The sequence below is a fragment of the Phascolarctos cinereus genome, unplaced genomic scaffold, assembly GCF_003287225.1.
Source record: "Phascolarctos cinereus isolate Bilbo 61053 unplaced genomic scaffold, phaCin_HiC Scaffold_5;HRSCAF=322, whole genome shotgun sequence".
NCBI classification, from domain to species: Eukaryota; Metazoa; Chordata; class Mammalia; order Diprotodontia; family Phascolarctidae; genus Phascolarctos; species Phascolarctos cinereus.
This window is the reverse complement of record NW_027555958.1, coordinates 200,069,235-200,085,466: the sequence shown is the minus strand read 5'-3', so window position 1 is coordinate 200,085,466 and position 16,232 is coordinate 200,069,235. Positions and strand designations below refer to the sequence as shown.

General features: G+C 32.7%; 1 protein-coding gene across 1 annotated transcript in view; it reads left to right on the top strand.

Annotated features, from left to right (window-relative positions):
* The window catches only part of ADGRB3 (adhesion G protein-coupled receptor B3), an 888,617-nt gene that overhangs the window by 713,601 nt on the left and 158,784 nt on the right, over positions 1-16,232 (top strand). The window contains exon 21 of the mRNA XM_078155299.1: positions 65-167. Coding sequence (XP_078011425.1) covers positions 65-167 — 103 coding nt within the window. The remainder of the gene's footprint in view (positions 1-64; positions 168-16,232) is intronic.

Sequence of the window (16,232 nt, the reverse complement as noted above, 5' to 3'; positions counted from 1 at the left end):
AGCTGTACAAGATAAATCTCTGCCTATTTCAAATTTTAACATTTGCAATTATCCCTTTGGACAGGTATATCCGATCTGAGAGGTCAATAATCTTAATTAACTTCTGCCTATCTATCATCTCATCAAATATCCTTATACTAGTTGGACAAACTCAGACGCATAATAAGGTATGAATGTTGGTTTTTCGAATTCCATTTTTCTTTTATATTTCTCTAAGTTAGAATCACTCATTTGTCATCCAAACATTAATTGTCAAAAAAAAAAGATAAGCAAGAAAATTCATATACTTGTTTCTGGACTAAAGTATTCCCTATGCCCTCAAAAATGTATCTCCATTGGGTTGGTTCTCTCTCAGATACCCTGTTTTCTGTGGTAAGAGTGTTTTCTAAACACCAAATCAAAGCTCAGAGAGTTCAAAGACCTGAAACATCAAAAGCAAAAATTGTGACTCATTATCCTAATTGTAATAGGATTGCCACTATGTTTTGGTCTTCTTTATTAACATACTGACACTCAAAAGGCAACCATAAATTGCTTAGAAGTTGCATGCTGCTCTCTAAATGAGCCCAAGGAAATGTGCCTACAGGGAATAATAGAAGAATGTCCTAGCTGGGCTGTAAATGTTGTATAGGCACTATTCCAGTTGCAATGCATATTAGACTTTTTAAAAAATTTACTTAAACCAAAGAATTTAAATGTTTGTCTGAGATGGTGAGTCTTTAACTACAGTGTTCTTTCTTGTGGTATTAAGGAACATAGTTGTTGTTATTTTTTTAATGATATTTGTGGGTCATATTCCCAAGTACATCAGACCCTTTCTGAACTCCTTTAGAAACCCTCCCCCACTTCCAAACTCAGAAGAGCTTTTCAAAATTAATTTAATTAAAATAGCCAGTTTGAAAGCTTAAGAAACTAATAGTTCCCTACAGTTCTGGGCATCTTGTTTTTTCCTTCTTACCTCTGACCAAGAATTAAGTTGGTTCTTTCATTTTGGAAGTAGAAATTCAATTTTTATTAAATGTTTTGTTATATTGGATAATCGCAGTATATTTATCAACCTGAAAATTCTTTTGTGTTTATGTTCTCTATACCCTAGACTAAGGATGATGATATTTTTTTTTCCCATAAGGACTTCTGAAATGCATAGTGTTCAAGGATCTTTCTATGGCCACATAGTAAAAAAGCAGTTTTTACTTAGGTTAACAATTTTTGTTATCTTTGGATGGGAGGAGGGGAGAGACATAGAAAAGGCTGCTTAACTCACTTGATTTTTAAAAGTTGGGAATGGGGGCATTTTAAATTGTATTTAACAAATAGAGTAGACATTTTAAAATGTGTTCCACTTTTATCATTATGATAAGTTTAACTGAAGGGAACAGATAAATTGGAAAAAAAGGGAAAGGAGAAAAGTGAAGGAGAAAAGAAAGAGGAAAGCAATATTAAAAGGGAGTTATCAGAGCAGAATGTTTGAAAGGTTGGCTTAGAGAATGTAGGATTAGACTCTAGGTACTGAGCAAGTGATTAGTGAATTGCATATTTCACATTTGTTCATAGGATTTGGGTTGGAGGATGGTCTGATAGCTATCCTTAGAAATGCTAATTAATTGAAAACCATTCATTAAATGTTCTTTGGCTTAAAACATTTTGAGATTGCACTCTGATTGGAGTAGACTCACTTTGTAGCCCATCCAGGGAAAATTCTTCAAGGTACAACTACAGTGACCAAATCAGTGATATAATTGGGCCACAGGTCAGACTGAATCCTTAAGGTGGGGATATTTCCTCTCTTGCCTTGGACTGTATTATTCTTTTTATGGTTATTTTGGTAAACATGCCTTATTTAGCTAATAACAATAGCTTCAATTTATGTATTACTTTGCCATTACACAGTATTTCCAAGAACATTATCTCATAGTGATTATCTAAGTTATTCTATGATATAGATAGTACAAATATTGCTATTCCCATTTTCCATCTGGCTAACCGAAGTCTCAGGGGAAGTAAGTCTGAGTCACAATTCTAATATATTGACATAATCTAGAATGGAATTCCTGATGTCTTTAGGTCCCAAGTGCACTATTCCTTTGGCCACAAGCTAAACAGCCTCTCTTCATTTGGACATGTATTTCTAAAACTGGAAAAGCTTTGAAAGTTATTATACTCCATGCAATATAATAATAGATTCATTCAGATGCTTTTCTGTTTATTGTCATAATTATTTATAATCTAAATTGTGCCTTTATTTGTTTAATGTCTAAAATCTGGGGGGGGTAAGAAAAAATGATGGCTACTAAAGACTTTCTCTTATTTACTGTGTACTCAGAGTTCAGAAGGAATATAATATTTTATTTTGTGTAGTCCTCATAGGGAAAACAATCAGTCTGGCTTAGAGGAGAGAAAGCTGGCATTGCAGCTAAGAAGTCTTGTGTTCAAATCTCAACCCTGCTGTGTACTGGCTATATCACACGAAGCAGATCACTTCTCTTATCATTAGCCTTGAAAACTCTGAGGTTATAAATTTCTGGGAAAATGTAGACCTGGATTTTGAGAGGAAATTTCCTCATCCAAAAATAAATTACAGTCTCAGTCCCTATCTTTCCAAGTGAAAGATAGTCCACATCATACAAGTCATTTCAGGAAATGAGGAAAAATTAGGATATACCTACCAAGACATTTGTTTTGTTTTGTTGTTAAATTCTTCATTGGATCACTGAATAGTTGGTTCCTTTCATCAGTGAAATTATAGGCAAAAATTGTGTTATCCAAGTGTCAGCTATGATTCTGACCAAAAATGTTCACTTTGGTGATAGTAATAATGGTTATTGATGGTCTAGATGGTAGTGATAGTGGTGATGATGAGGATGATAATGATGAGTAATCAAAATTGATCTTCAGATAAAGTTCTTTTTGTATTGCTACATGTCAGAAAATCTTTGCAAGCCTACTTAAATATCTTGTAGATAGGCCTTAGAAGATAAATAAATATGAAACACCAAGTTCTCACTTTCATTATCCCTCCTTCCCATGTTTCCATGGGAAGAACTGTGGAAGTCCTCACATGAAATCTATACTTCATGTTGTCAATGAAAATTTGGTATATGGGCCTGTTTGAACTGGATTGGAGAGTAATAGTTTCATTTTTAAAAAAAAGGAAAGGGAAGAAGAGGAAACGTGTCTATGAGAATTATAGAACTAAGGTATGTGCTCCAAGAAAAAATTGAAAAATTACAATAATGATGGATGGCAAGTGGATTTTATTTTGGTTGTGCATGAGACTATTGTGCTGCTATGAGAACTTGTCACTGGGTTTAATTCCTTACCCAATTTTGATTTATTTTAAAACATTCCCCTTAAGAAAAAAGAAATGGAAACATTAGGGAATGTTTGTCAGTGTGCAAGTTCTCTGATTTTGCCTACAAAGAATATCTGTTAGCTTATAGTAAAAATTTACATTTGAAATGGATTTATAAAATATTTTGAGCTGTCATTTAAAGATCTTACAATTCTTGTTAAACTATAGTTGTCATTGTTATTTGACATATTCACCCATTTTGGATCCTGAGTTTGTGGGCATTTTATTTTTTAGGGGAAAGTAGGTGGGTAGGATGCTACAATTGCTCATTGAACAAAACGAAAATGTAGGCAAGCCTTAAACTTGCCCTTCATTTGCTGATTTTAAGCACAGTAAGAATTTCAGATATCATTTCCTATATTTATTCCTAAAATAACAGAGTAAAATCAATTATAATACACTTCATTATGTTTTAAGCTTTCTCATAAAGTAGAATTGCACCTTGATCTCTATGAGTATTTAAAAATTTAGCTAAAAGTCTATGCATCTTTTAAATATTAACCATACAAAAATTGTGCCTTCAAGAAATGTCACCTCTTGAGATGCACAAGCTCTTTATATAGATATTATTTGTGTATATGGAGGGAAGAGTATGTGGGTGGGTGGGTGTTAACTGAACCTGTTGAATAAAGCCACAATTATTACTAGAATATAAAAAAGAAAAATGTATAGGAAATGTAGATAATGATGTATTTATACTAATATCCATAAGTGTGAGTATAAAGAAGAAGTAAAAATTAAAGACTAATATTCATACTAGGTAACAGATTGATGAATTAGGTTTCTGTTCATATTTCTCTTATAAATATTAAAAGCTCATTCCTTTAAGAGTTTCTGCCTTGAATACAGGATTAAGAATATCAAGTGTTAACTGGGTTTGAGCTATGAAATGTTATATGAAATTCAAACACATTCCCATTTATTCTTGGACATCAATAACTTCTATCCTCCATCATCTTGTAGAAAATAAAAAATAATAATAATTAGTCTTGACAATAGACATGTAAGTAGAATCCTGATTCATATGCTTCCTGGTTGCTTTTCCCACTGAGGAGAGTAGCAAGTGTTATATATACTAAAATACAATATACATAGATAGAATAGGCTATGTGTATCATTTATACTGAGACACATCTATTTATATCTTACGCTTGTGTATGCATATACATACATATGTACATATACACATATGTATATATGGCTAAGTCTATACTGTATGCTTAAAGGAAGTACTGGATATATATGCTATGTTTTATGATCCTTGATGGTAAATCAAATTTAAGTTTATCTACCTGAAATGTTTTACTAGTATGTAAAATTTATATTTCATATTCTCAAGATGTAAAAAATAGCTTGACTCCTTGGATTCTGTCATGTAGATGTTTGGTTTTCTGTAGTGGGACTGGGGGTGGCTTTTTCTGGTTAAATATCTTTATCAGAGACTATCCTAACTTCGCTGTGGCAAAACTGAGATACTCTTTATACTTAAAAAGTAAATCTTTATGTGTTGCTATATGTAAAATGTGTAATTTATTTTTAAAAGAATTGGACAAGAAATAGATGTCAAAATATAACTAAAGAGGAAGAGAGAAAATTTCAAATACTCCCATTGCTAGAACAATTTTTCTTTAAAGCAAACAAACAAAAAGAAACCATTTATACTTATTCAAATATTCAGTTTCAGATAGTTGGCAGACACTTTCCTCCCTTGGGATATCAAGGAAAGAAATTCTTATTAAAACCTTTAACTTCAAGCACCTTGCTAAAGCCATAAGATAAATGAGATTTTGTTTGTTTTAAGAAAGCCAATGCTAAAAGAAAGTTGTAGTAGGAAGAATCCTGGTAAGTGATTATGGATCAATAGTATCATGCTTTCATTTAGCTTCAATATCTCATTTCAGTTCAACAAACATTTGTCAAGAACTTTGTGTACACAACACTATGCTAATCCCTGGGGATATAGAAAAATTAGATGACATGGTCAAGAGATTCAGAGTATAAGGAATCTGAAAGCACATCACATTCTATTCCTTCATATTAGAGATGAGGAACTGAGTCCTAGAGAGTCTATATGACATGCCCAAGATCATAGTGTAAGAATCGAGCTTTTACTCCAGATCTAACACTATTTCTACTTCACTATAGTGTCTTACCTTCATTGAGCTACAGTCTGATAGGAGGGAATGATAGATACACAAAGAGCTAAAATACAAAATGAAACATGATAAAGACATCATACAGGGGTGCTAAAGTGCTATGTCATTAATTAACGGTTGACTCATGAAGGAGATGTCATTTCACAAAAATTAATAAAAATTTTAAAAGGATGAAGAAACCCAGGAATATTAAAATGTTTTGTTTTGCACTTTTGCTGATGAAGAATACCTAAAAGAATGTGTCAATTAAGGTACCTTCATTTGCAAACCTCAAAACTCAGTTAAATGGAAATATGTATCACCCCTTAATAAAATGTTTTTACTTATAGGAGATCAAATTAATGATGTCAGTTTTATAAGTTGAAAAAATGTTATTGGGATGACATATTCTATGATTTCCTTGCAATAATAGACAAATAGATTGATTCACATTATACATTTCCCTCAAGCTGAAAAAAAAAAGGTTGCCATTATATTAAGAATTCAAGGAATAGGCAGAGGAAATCAGTTGGTAAGGGAAAATTTGCCATAATTATATATGTAGAATACTGGGCCATAATTGTATTTAAAACAATTACTCTTTAGGGATTATCTAATTCAGCCCCCTCATTTTATACCTATGAAAATGATTAAAGTAGTCCAGAAAGTTAAAATGATTTTCTCAAGGTGAAGCTTGTAGTATAGAGCAGAAAATGATTTTAATTCAGGTTTTCTGATTTCAAATCCAAAACACCTTCTCAAATATAATCCTTTTGAGTTAAAATCCAGAACATCTTCCCAAAAATAATGCCCGAAGTTTTATGTCTTGGTATCATCTTTGCTGATCTTCAAGTCTTGTATTTGGGATATCAAGGTACAATATGGAGTAGAGCTGCCATTCTCTAAATTTACTTTCTTTTTAAAAGTAGGTAAGCTTCTCTCCAGAAATCAAAATTAATTTATTTAAAATGTGTGCTAAAGTCTGCAACTGAATTTATTCTCTAAGTTTCTCAAGCATCTGAATTATTGGCACAATATAGATATCCCTAAGCTGTCAAGTCTGTAAGCCTAATTCATATTTTTCAGCATGGAAAGTACACATTCTACAGATGACACATAAAAAAGCCATTGGAGAGAGCTATGATACTGGTAGTGATTCTCCCCTTGAGTCAGTCCATTAACACAGTCCTCTTTGCGTAGGAGCAATGTAGCTCTCTCCTTTCTTCCTCTTCCTCTCCTCCCAAAAAATGCAAGGAGCTCATATAAGGACATATTTCGGCACACAACACCAATCCAAATCTACCCTTGTTTACTGAACAATTTTTATAGGACTACAGCATGAATACAAAATTCAGTTCCACAAGTTTTGAGCACCCACTACCTGTACGGTACTATATCCAGTTTAAAAACTATTTATCAAGTGTCTACTGTGTTCAAGGAGCTGTTTTGTTAGATAACTAAGAAATGCAAAACTCTGGTCGCTGCCCTCAGGGAACTTAAAATGGGGGAAGGGTAAAAAAATGAAATTATATAAATAACTATAGTATAAAATGAAATAAAATGAGTGCATAGCTTAGTACAACATCCTAAGAAAGCTATGAAGAGATTTATTTAATAGATTTTCAAAAAGAACAAAATATATGTCATGGTTTTTACCTAGGTTCTTTCAAATAGCCATTGTTTTCTATTAAGGTTAGGTTTCTCAGCATCCATTTAAAACCAGGCCCAGTTATACCTTGTAATGCTTAAGTAATGAATGTATCTATCCAAAAGGTAAAAGGAGGCATTTAATAGAACCTGATTCTTGGGACTAATAGAGTAATAGCATAAGTGTGTGTTTTCAGGAGTGAGAAAGAATCCTCTAAGTGTATAGATGTACTGTATTTTATCATTTAAAAGCTTTCTCATTTTTCTCCTATGAGTGTTCTAGTGATATGGAAACATGATTATGTTGTGTAACTATTTCCATATTATCTTCTTTTCTTTTCCTTTCTGTGCCATCAAGAAAAATGGATGCATTTTATTTGGACTTCATTGCCCAGAGCTATAAATCTTTTGATTATGCTCCAGCTCTGCCTTATTGAATGCTTTTCCCTTTTCAATAAGGTAGTGATTGCTGTTGGACTGATTAATATTTTTCAGGTTTTCTAAATTGTCTTTTTATTTCAGCCTGCTCACATTGCAATACTGTCTCATTTGGCTTCATTAGCAATTGTGTTGTAAATAAAAAGACATTAACCATCTGAGGTAAACAAAATACTATTTACCTATTTTCTCTGCAAAAAGTCGGTGGTAAATTCAATTGAAAACAAATGGCAAAAGTGAACTACACAGATAGGGAAGAAGTTAATTATTTTCAGTCTTATCTGATGATCAGTTTAGGATTTAGTTGACTGGTCAGTATGGATGCCTTAAAGGGAGCTTGTGAGAATTTTGAAAAAGAGGTACATTTTTAAGGAATGCATCCACCTTCAGATCCTTGCATTTTACTTTGATGATAATAGGGCTTGCTTAGCAATGCACATCAAGAGAATACTAAATCCCTCTGGGTACTATATAGAGTAGCTCAGGTAGTGTATTTAGAGCATTTTGTCAATTCTGGCTATGAACTTATTGGTTGTGATTCTAGGGAACATACTATTCCCTGTTCTAAGGCTCCACTTTGTTAAGATTGTAGAGAACATTAAGGGTTGGGGCAGGGAGAGTGAGAAAAGAACACTGATTAAAATCTCTTTGGCTGGCAATAAAAATTCAAATTATTAAAAATTTAAGCTTTGTTTTCATGGATGCATTTACGCTGAGAATTTTTTAAAAAACATTCCTACTGGCACTAGCTATGAGATAGAAATCAAAGATGTCACTAGCTAGGTAGGGCTAGGGGAAAACTGGTATACTTTAATTGAAAACAGTACTAATGATGATGAGTGGATACTTATTGTTTCCCCTTGTCCATTTTCTCTTAGTATTCCTTATACTGGGCAGTTTCAGAAATGAAGAACATATAGCATTTGAGTCCCTTAGAAGAAATTCTAACTAAAAGGGTTGGCTTATCCAAATAAGTGTATTGCCATTAAGAATTTCATTTTTTTAATTGGGGGGGGGAAGAATAATTATGGCCAGCAAAGTGTAAAAACACAAAGATTCAATAGCTTTGAAATAACATAATATAAGTTTCTGATAATAATATAAGTTTTTGGGTATACTGAAACTCACACCATCTCACATAAAGAATTAGACAAGGTACAGGGGCAGCTAGGTGGCACAGTGGATAGAGCACTGGCCCTGAATTCAGGAGTACCTGAGTTCAAATCCAGCCTCAGACATATAATGCTTACTAGCTGTGTGACCCTGGCAAGTCACTTAACCCCATTGCCTAGCCAAAACAACAACAACAACAAAAAAAGACAAAAACAAGAATTAGACAAGGTGCAAAATTACCCCTTTCTTATATGCTGTGCTCTGTTAAAGAAAAGACTATTCAAACCCAGAAAGTGATGTATAAAGCAAAGTTATTGCACAGTCTCTTTATTATTCTTCTTATCCCTTAAGTAATGGACATTTTCCAAAATTCAGCCCCTAGACTTTTCTCTTCTTGGCAAAGTATTATACTCAACTGACTTCAGCTATTTCCTCTATGAGACAACTCTTAAATCTCAGTGTTCCTAATAACAGGCACTGTGAGGCACTTAATAAATGCTTTTTAATGTATTGATAAAATGGACTAGTCAGTGTTCTCCCAATCTTGTTCTGCTTTGTCCTGCTTCCATGCTCTTGAGTATACTATCTCTTACATGTGGCTTTCCATTTACAATTCAGTCAACAAGCATTTTTGAAAGACCTAATATGTGCCAGGCACTATGCTATACTGGGCTTAAAAATACAAGCAAATAAAAAAGGCTTTTATTTTTAAGCATGACTTCCTCAATAAAGCCTTCCTTAATCTTTCTGGCTAAGACTGTGCCCTCTTCCCTTGTCCTTTTCAGATGACCCTATTTCATGTCTTTAAAATCCTCTTTACTAGACTGTAGAAAAATGGAACTATGTCCGTTTTCGTCTTATTAGCTCCATGCCTAGTATTATGCCTTGCACATAGTACACAATAAATGTCTGTTGTAACAAATTGAACTGAATTTAATTGAAATGCTATTATAGCAAATCTCTATCACTTTTTTAGGGTTTATGGTCTAGAAAGGTAGGACACAAATTAGATAGAACTTGATTTTTTAAAATTCATTTGTTATTTTTTAAATTCATCAAAAGCTTTTGAGTGCAAACTGTATGCAAGGTACTTTACTAACTCTAAATTTAGTGGGTTTTGCTATGTCACTTAATCTTCCCTTACCTCAGCTTTGACATATATTAAATATCGTATAATTATATATAACCAGAATGAAGTTGTAAAGGTTAGTATTTTACCTTTTTTCTCTCTTAAGAGAAAGGCACAAAGTAATAAGGAGAAAAAAATCAGGCAAAAACAGAAATAATATGTAATTTTTAATTCATTTAGTAAAGAGACTAAGTCTATAAATTCATGATGATTTCACTTCCAAGTAGACAAGATTCAATAAAAAAGCAGATTCCACAAAAATAATACTTTTTAAGTAACATATATCATATGATTTCAATGAGTAATCTTACTAGGGGCAAATTCATCAGCTCTTCTGTTGTATTTCCTTAATGCTCCCTCCTGTTCCAGTGTTCAAGAACATATGGTTAGTTTCAACCTTCAACAGACCCCATGAAGATCATTTTTATGATTTTTCATTTTTGCTTTTTCCTCTTCTCTATTTGTAATGCCTTCTTAAGGTGCAGTCCAACAGTTATCCCACATGTGGAATATCCATAGGATCTGGCACCAAAACAAACAGACAAACACTGGAGAGTAAAAATTAAAAAATTAAAAACTATAAAACTGGACTATTTTTTTTTCAAAGTTGTAACTTCTCACTCATTTTTAGGTATAGAGATATAAAAAGGAACATAAAATAAATTAAACAGAAGCAAAGAAAACATTTTATTCAATTTTGGACATTTCAAAGAATCTATTAATTTAAAGTTTGTTTTCTAAGTAAGCTGTTGCTTTTTTAGAGATCATGTCCACCAAACAGCAGATGTATTCCATATCTTCTTTTTCATGAGTTGACTGAAAACCTATCATTTATTGTATAGTAAACCAAATAGTACAAGGAAGGCTTTGGGCAAAAATATTTCATGTCTGTGAGGTTTCGTGTTATAAAATCAATCAACCAGCAACTCATTATTTTTCCCTCAAAACTCTCCCCTCTTCCCAATTTTCCAAATGTTGGTGAAGGCACCACCATTCTCTCAGTTAACCAGGCCTTAGCTCTGTACTATCTTTGACTTCCCACTGACAGTAACCATACATATCCAATCTGTTGTTGAATCTTGTCACCTCTACTTTCACAACTCCTTTTCTGTATGTCTTGTACTCTGTACTCATACAGTGATCATTAGCCTTTCTCAATTTTTGCCTGAACTATTGAAATAACATTCTAATTGTTTTCCTTGCCTCAGTACTCTCTCTCCTCCAGTTCAGTATCCTCTTGGATTACAAAGTGATTTACCCAAAGCACAGATCTTATCGTGCCATATCCCTACTACCTTCTAAGTCCTGCCCCCACTGAATAAACTCTAATGGCTTTCCATTACACACAGAATGAATATAAAGTCCTGTGTCATTAAATCTCTTCACAACCTGGATGCTTTCAGTTATCTTACACTTTATTCCCTTCTGCATATTCTATAATCCAACTACACTGTTCTATTTGCTTTTCCTCTGCTTGATGCTCCATCTTAGAAGTGCATACTTTTACACTACCCCTGCCAAGAATGCTTTTCCTCCTCAACTTTAATGCTAACCTTCCCTGGCTTCCTTCAGAAATCAGATGAAGTCCCATCTTCTACAGAAAGCCTCACCAGCCCCTTTCCTCCCCCTTGTGCTAGTACTTCTGTCTCTGAGGTTACCTTCCATTTACTCTGTGTATATATTTGTGTGTACATAGTTATTTACATGTGATCTCCTCCAGGAGAATGTGAGCTCTCTGAGGACAGGGAGAATGTTCTTGCCTTTCTTTGTATCCACAGTGCTTTGCATGGTGTCTGTCAAGTAGCACACATTTGGTGCTTTGTGACCGACCAATTTATTAAATATTTACTATGTGCCACACACTGAGTTAGGTACTGAGGATACAAAATGAGAAAATACCTTCCCAAAAGGAGCTTACATTCTGTTGCTGATCCTTAATCAAACTTCATTGCTTTAAAAAAAATTGACTTAGAAGATGTATAAGGAATATATTGTTTACCATAAATGCATTACTTTTCTTCAAGCATGTTTAATTTCTTGTAGGGAATAGAAGTTAAAAAAAAATTAGTACAGATTTATCCCTTTTTTTTTCCTGCTGCTAAATCTGGTGCCAACCTAGCAAAGACTGACTGCTTGGATTCCCTTTTTTTAAAATTTCTGTTGCTAATAGTTACTTCTAGAAAGTTCTTTCTATGTAAAATTTATTCCCTTTGGTGAATTTATTTCACCATAGGATCATAGAACAATAGAGCTAGAAGAGAATTTAAAGATTATCTAGCCTAGGGGTTCTTAAATTTTTTTGTGTGTCATGGACCCCTTTAGAATTTGGGTGAAATCTATAGGCCCCCTCTCAGAATACTGTTTTGTTGCCTACCTTCATAATTGATGGAAATGGTAAATTTCATTTAGAAATTAATAAAAAGAAATATATATTTCCCCATTTTAGTTCACAGACTCCCCAAAATCTTTTAACAAACCAGTTGCTTTTTAAATGTGGAGCCCAGGTTAAAAGCCTCTGATCAAGCCAAAACCCCACATTTTACTTAAAAGAAAACAACAGAAGCCCAGAGAAGTAAAATGACTTGCCTAAGGTCACACAGCAAGCAAATGTCAGAACCAGAATTCATAGTTTTATTCCATGTCTAGTGCTCTTTCCATTATGCCACACTTCCAAGGAAATCCAGATGGTATTAATAAGTGAGCATTTGAAGGTTCGCTCTCTTGTTTTCTACCAATATTTTAGTGATGCTATCCTGCTGAGCTAAAGATAGGAATCATTCTGATGATTATGATTTAGAATCAACTTAAACTATATTTTGGAATATTATCTACTTGTGAATAGACCAAAATTTATTCCCAGTTCTATGCACAACTCTGATGTTCATTTGCTTGGAATTACTTTTTGTTATTGTCTCTACTTTCTTTTAAAATGTCATAAAATGAAATGTTAAAACTGATCCTAATCTATAGTTGGGCTTTTCTTAATGAACATGGCTAGAAAACTTCAGAACTGTGCAGGGAAACATGGTTTGGGATTTTTGGTTTTTGGTTTTTTCTTTTTTGGTAATAAAAAGGTTTCAAGTTGTTAAAATGGTAGAATTACAGAAATGTCACAAGTTTGTCTTGCAAAAGTTTTCTAAGTTTAAAAAGCAGATATAAAATATTTCTTGATATTTTGTCTAAATCAAAGTTCATATCTAGTATAAGCAATTGGAAGAAAGTGAAAAGAAGTTTGACTCAGAATATGAGTTCAATGACTGTTGAAAATAGTTCATATTTGTGCAAAAGATTCTAATTTTGATTCTTAAGTCTCTTCTAAAATCATGAGATACAGATGAATTATATTCAACTAAGTCATTTTAGCTCTCTCTGGAGTCTCTATACAGTTAACCTGAACTATACAAATGAAACAGTCTAAATGTGATAAATACACATATATAACCTAAAACAAAATTAACTTTTAAGCCACTGATTACAGTAAAACAACACTGCAGACATTTAAGAAATTTGCTAATCCTCTGTCTTCTGTTACATAGCATATATTTCCGTTAGTATGATTGAATTTATCAACCAGTGGCATTTACAAGTGTATCTGGAAGGTAAATGATCAATGTCAGTAATGGGTAAAGAGTAGATTTGGCAATACTAATGTAGACAAGAGTGAGATGTATATATTCTATCAAAGAGATAGTGTCAGTAAAGTTCTTTCTGTTAGTGGCCATCATAACAGGCCAAACGCAAGTACTGCTAACATCTCTTTCCATTTCAATGTACATGCCCCATACCCTTATCATTAATGTGTGTGCTCTGCAAATATATTATTCCCAACTAAAGGCACAAGAGACTGACTATTGCCTTTTTAACTCTAATAAAATATATTATTTCATTGATTTTTAAGCCTGTTATTTGAGTGGAAAAAACATTTCATGAACCTTTAAGCAGCACATTTTACAAATTAAATATCAGTCAAAAAGTAATTGCTTGTTGCTATATAAGGACAATGCCAGATTTTTTAAAGCTAGAAGACATGTGATTCTTTTTCAAAAATGATTTTAAAATTTCTTATAATATTTTAAAGAAAGTTAAAATTAGCCTAATCTTGAAAAAATTGGGAGCAAAAGTCTCTTATTTTTAAAAGGAGAAGATAAAATATAAAGTGTATATCCAAATAATATAACAATCCAAAAGTTTCATGTTTAAATGTTATTTCCATATTGCTGTAGTTTTAACTTCTTAATATTTCAAGCAGACCTAGAATATATTTTATCAAGTCAGTGTGACTATTTTTATGAGCAAGTCATGAAAACCTAATTAGTAAATCTCTGTGGCTCAGGCTAATACCCAGGCAAAATAATAGTCTATTTCTCCAATGGAAGAAGAAAAAAAGTGCTTTTAAAACAAAACGAAAATGTGAAGAATTGAATTTAAACCATGTAGTCCTCACTTTGGGACAAAATTCATGAGAATATTTTCAGACTACCAAAAAAAAAATCTTGAATGGGACCCAACATTCTTCTTCATTATATTAGTTTGGTTTACATTGATTTTTACTGTAGATTCAGCATTGTCTTAAAGAATCAGAGGGCCGTGCATTTACCTTCCTCATTTTAGATCTTAATTCCATACCAGTTGGTGGAATCAAGTAATTGGTCCTTAGGTTTTAAAAATCCTAGGACTTGAACATTTGAAGAAGGAAATTTATTTTGGCAATGTTTTCCTTTCCTTTTGTCAGTGCTTCTTTTGGCCTTGCCAATATTAAGACATTTTCATCCCAAGGATTTTTCTTACTTCATGGGTAGAAATGTACACATAGTTGCATATTTCAACTACTTCATTCATTTATTAATTTAATAAGTATTTGTTAAGCACCTATGTGCAATGTATTTTTATAGTCAATGAAGAAAACAAAAATGAAATCCAATCTCTGACTTCAAAGAGCTTAGATTCGAGTATATTATGTATTTAAATTTTTATTATCATTTATTAAAATACATTATTTCTTTGTGATTCCTTAATCATTTTCCCATATTTTTTAAAATCCCACCTAGTAAAGTATTAATCACCAAGCAGTTGCCCATTGCAACATGGTAATGGCAGGGTGTTTTTTTTCAAGAGAGAAGAAATATAACTTTTCAGAAAAGGCTTTAAAAATATTTATATTGCTTAAAAGACAAAGTTGAAGTTAACCTATTCCTGGGCAAAATTCTCTTGAAATTGAGTTTGTCGTTATAAGAAAAGGAAAAAAAAAATATATATATATATATATATATATATATATATATATATATATATATATATATACATACACAGAAACACATATTAATTATTACCATTGGAAACAGTTCTGGATAAATTGTGTATTAGCAAATCAGTGGGACATTTGAAGGAGAAAGATTATTTTTTAAAATCATCTTTTATGTTGTTTGCCAAAAATAATAGCCATTTTGTCATTTTAATTAACTGGAAGTATTCTTAGAATATATCTGATTATTTATAAAATAATTATTTTAAAGTGTTAACATTAGAGTTAATTGTAATTATTGATTGTCTTTTCCCATAAGAGCTCTTCTGAGGTATCAGACGAAGCCAGGTCACAACACTTTTCAAAGTCACTACTTTTGCTGCTACAAAAAGAATGAAATATTTGCCTTCATAGGTAGATTGGCAGGCAGATTTGGTCTGGCATGTTTTAAAATATGATTGATTCCGTATTAGCAAAGGTTGTTTAAAATAGTATTAATATCATGTCATCTGAGCCTTTTGAGATAGTTACAACTATGCATTTGATGTGTTCAAGATACATGAGAAAGAGTGGGAGGATAATTCTATTTCTACTTCCCACCAGCTCTGAAACAAGTTGGCATGAGTTCTCTGCAAAGGGATTTTCGAAAGAAGTATTGTGTAACATGACGTACATCTAATGAAGCTTTACTTGTTTTTCAAGGTGTTTTTGCCTTAATCTTAAAATCAGAAAGCATTAGAAGGCATTTACTCTAACCTCTGATTTATACCTAAGGAAACTAAGGCCTTTCATTTTTAAATGGCTGTCACTCTTACCTAAAAGGCTTTCTCTCCTCACCTCTCCCTCCTATCTTGTTTGATGTCTTTCAAGTGTAATCTAAAGTCCCACATTCTGCAAGAAACCTTTCCCAGTCCTCTTTAATCTTAGTGCCTTCCCTCTGATATTATCTCCAATTTGTTCTGTATGTATTTTATTTCTATATAATGGTTTGCATGTTGTCTCCCCCATTAAACTGTGAGTAACTGGAGAACAAGGACTTTTTTTGCCATTCTATCCTTAGGGCTTAGCACTGTCTGGCACATAGCAGGCACTTAATAAATGATAGTTGACGTAAGCAACTGGTTTTGTCACAAAGGTGGTGAAGCTAGGATTTGAACCCAGATTTCCTGATTCCCA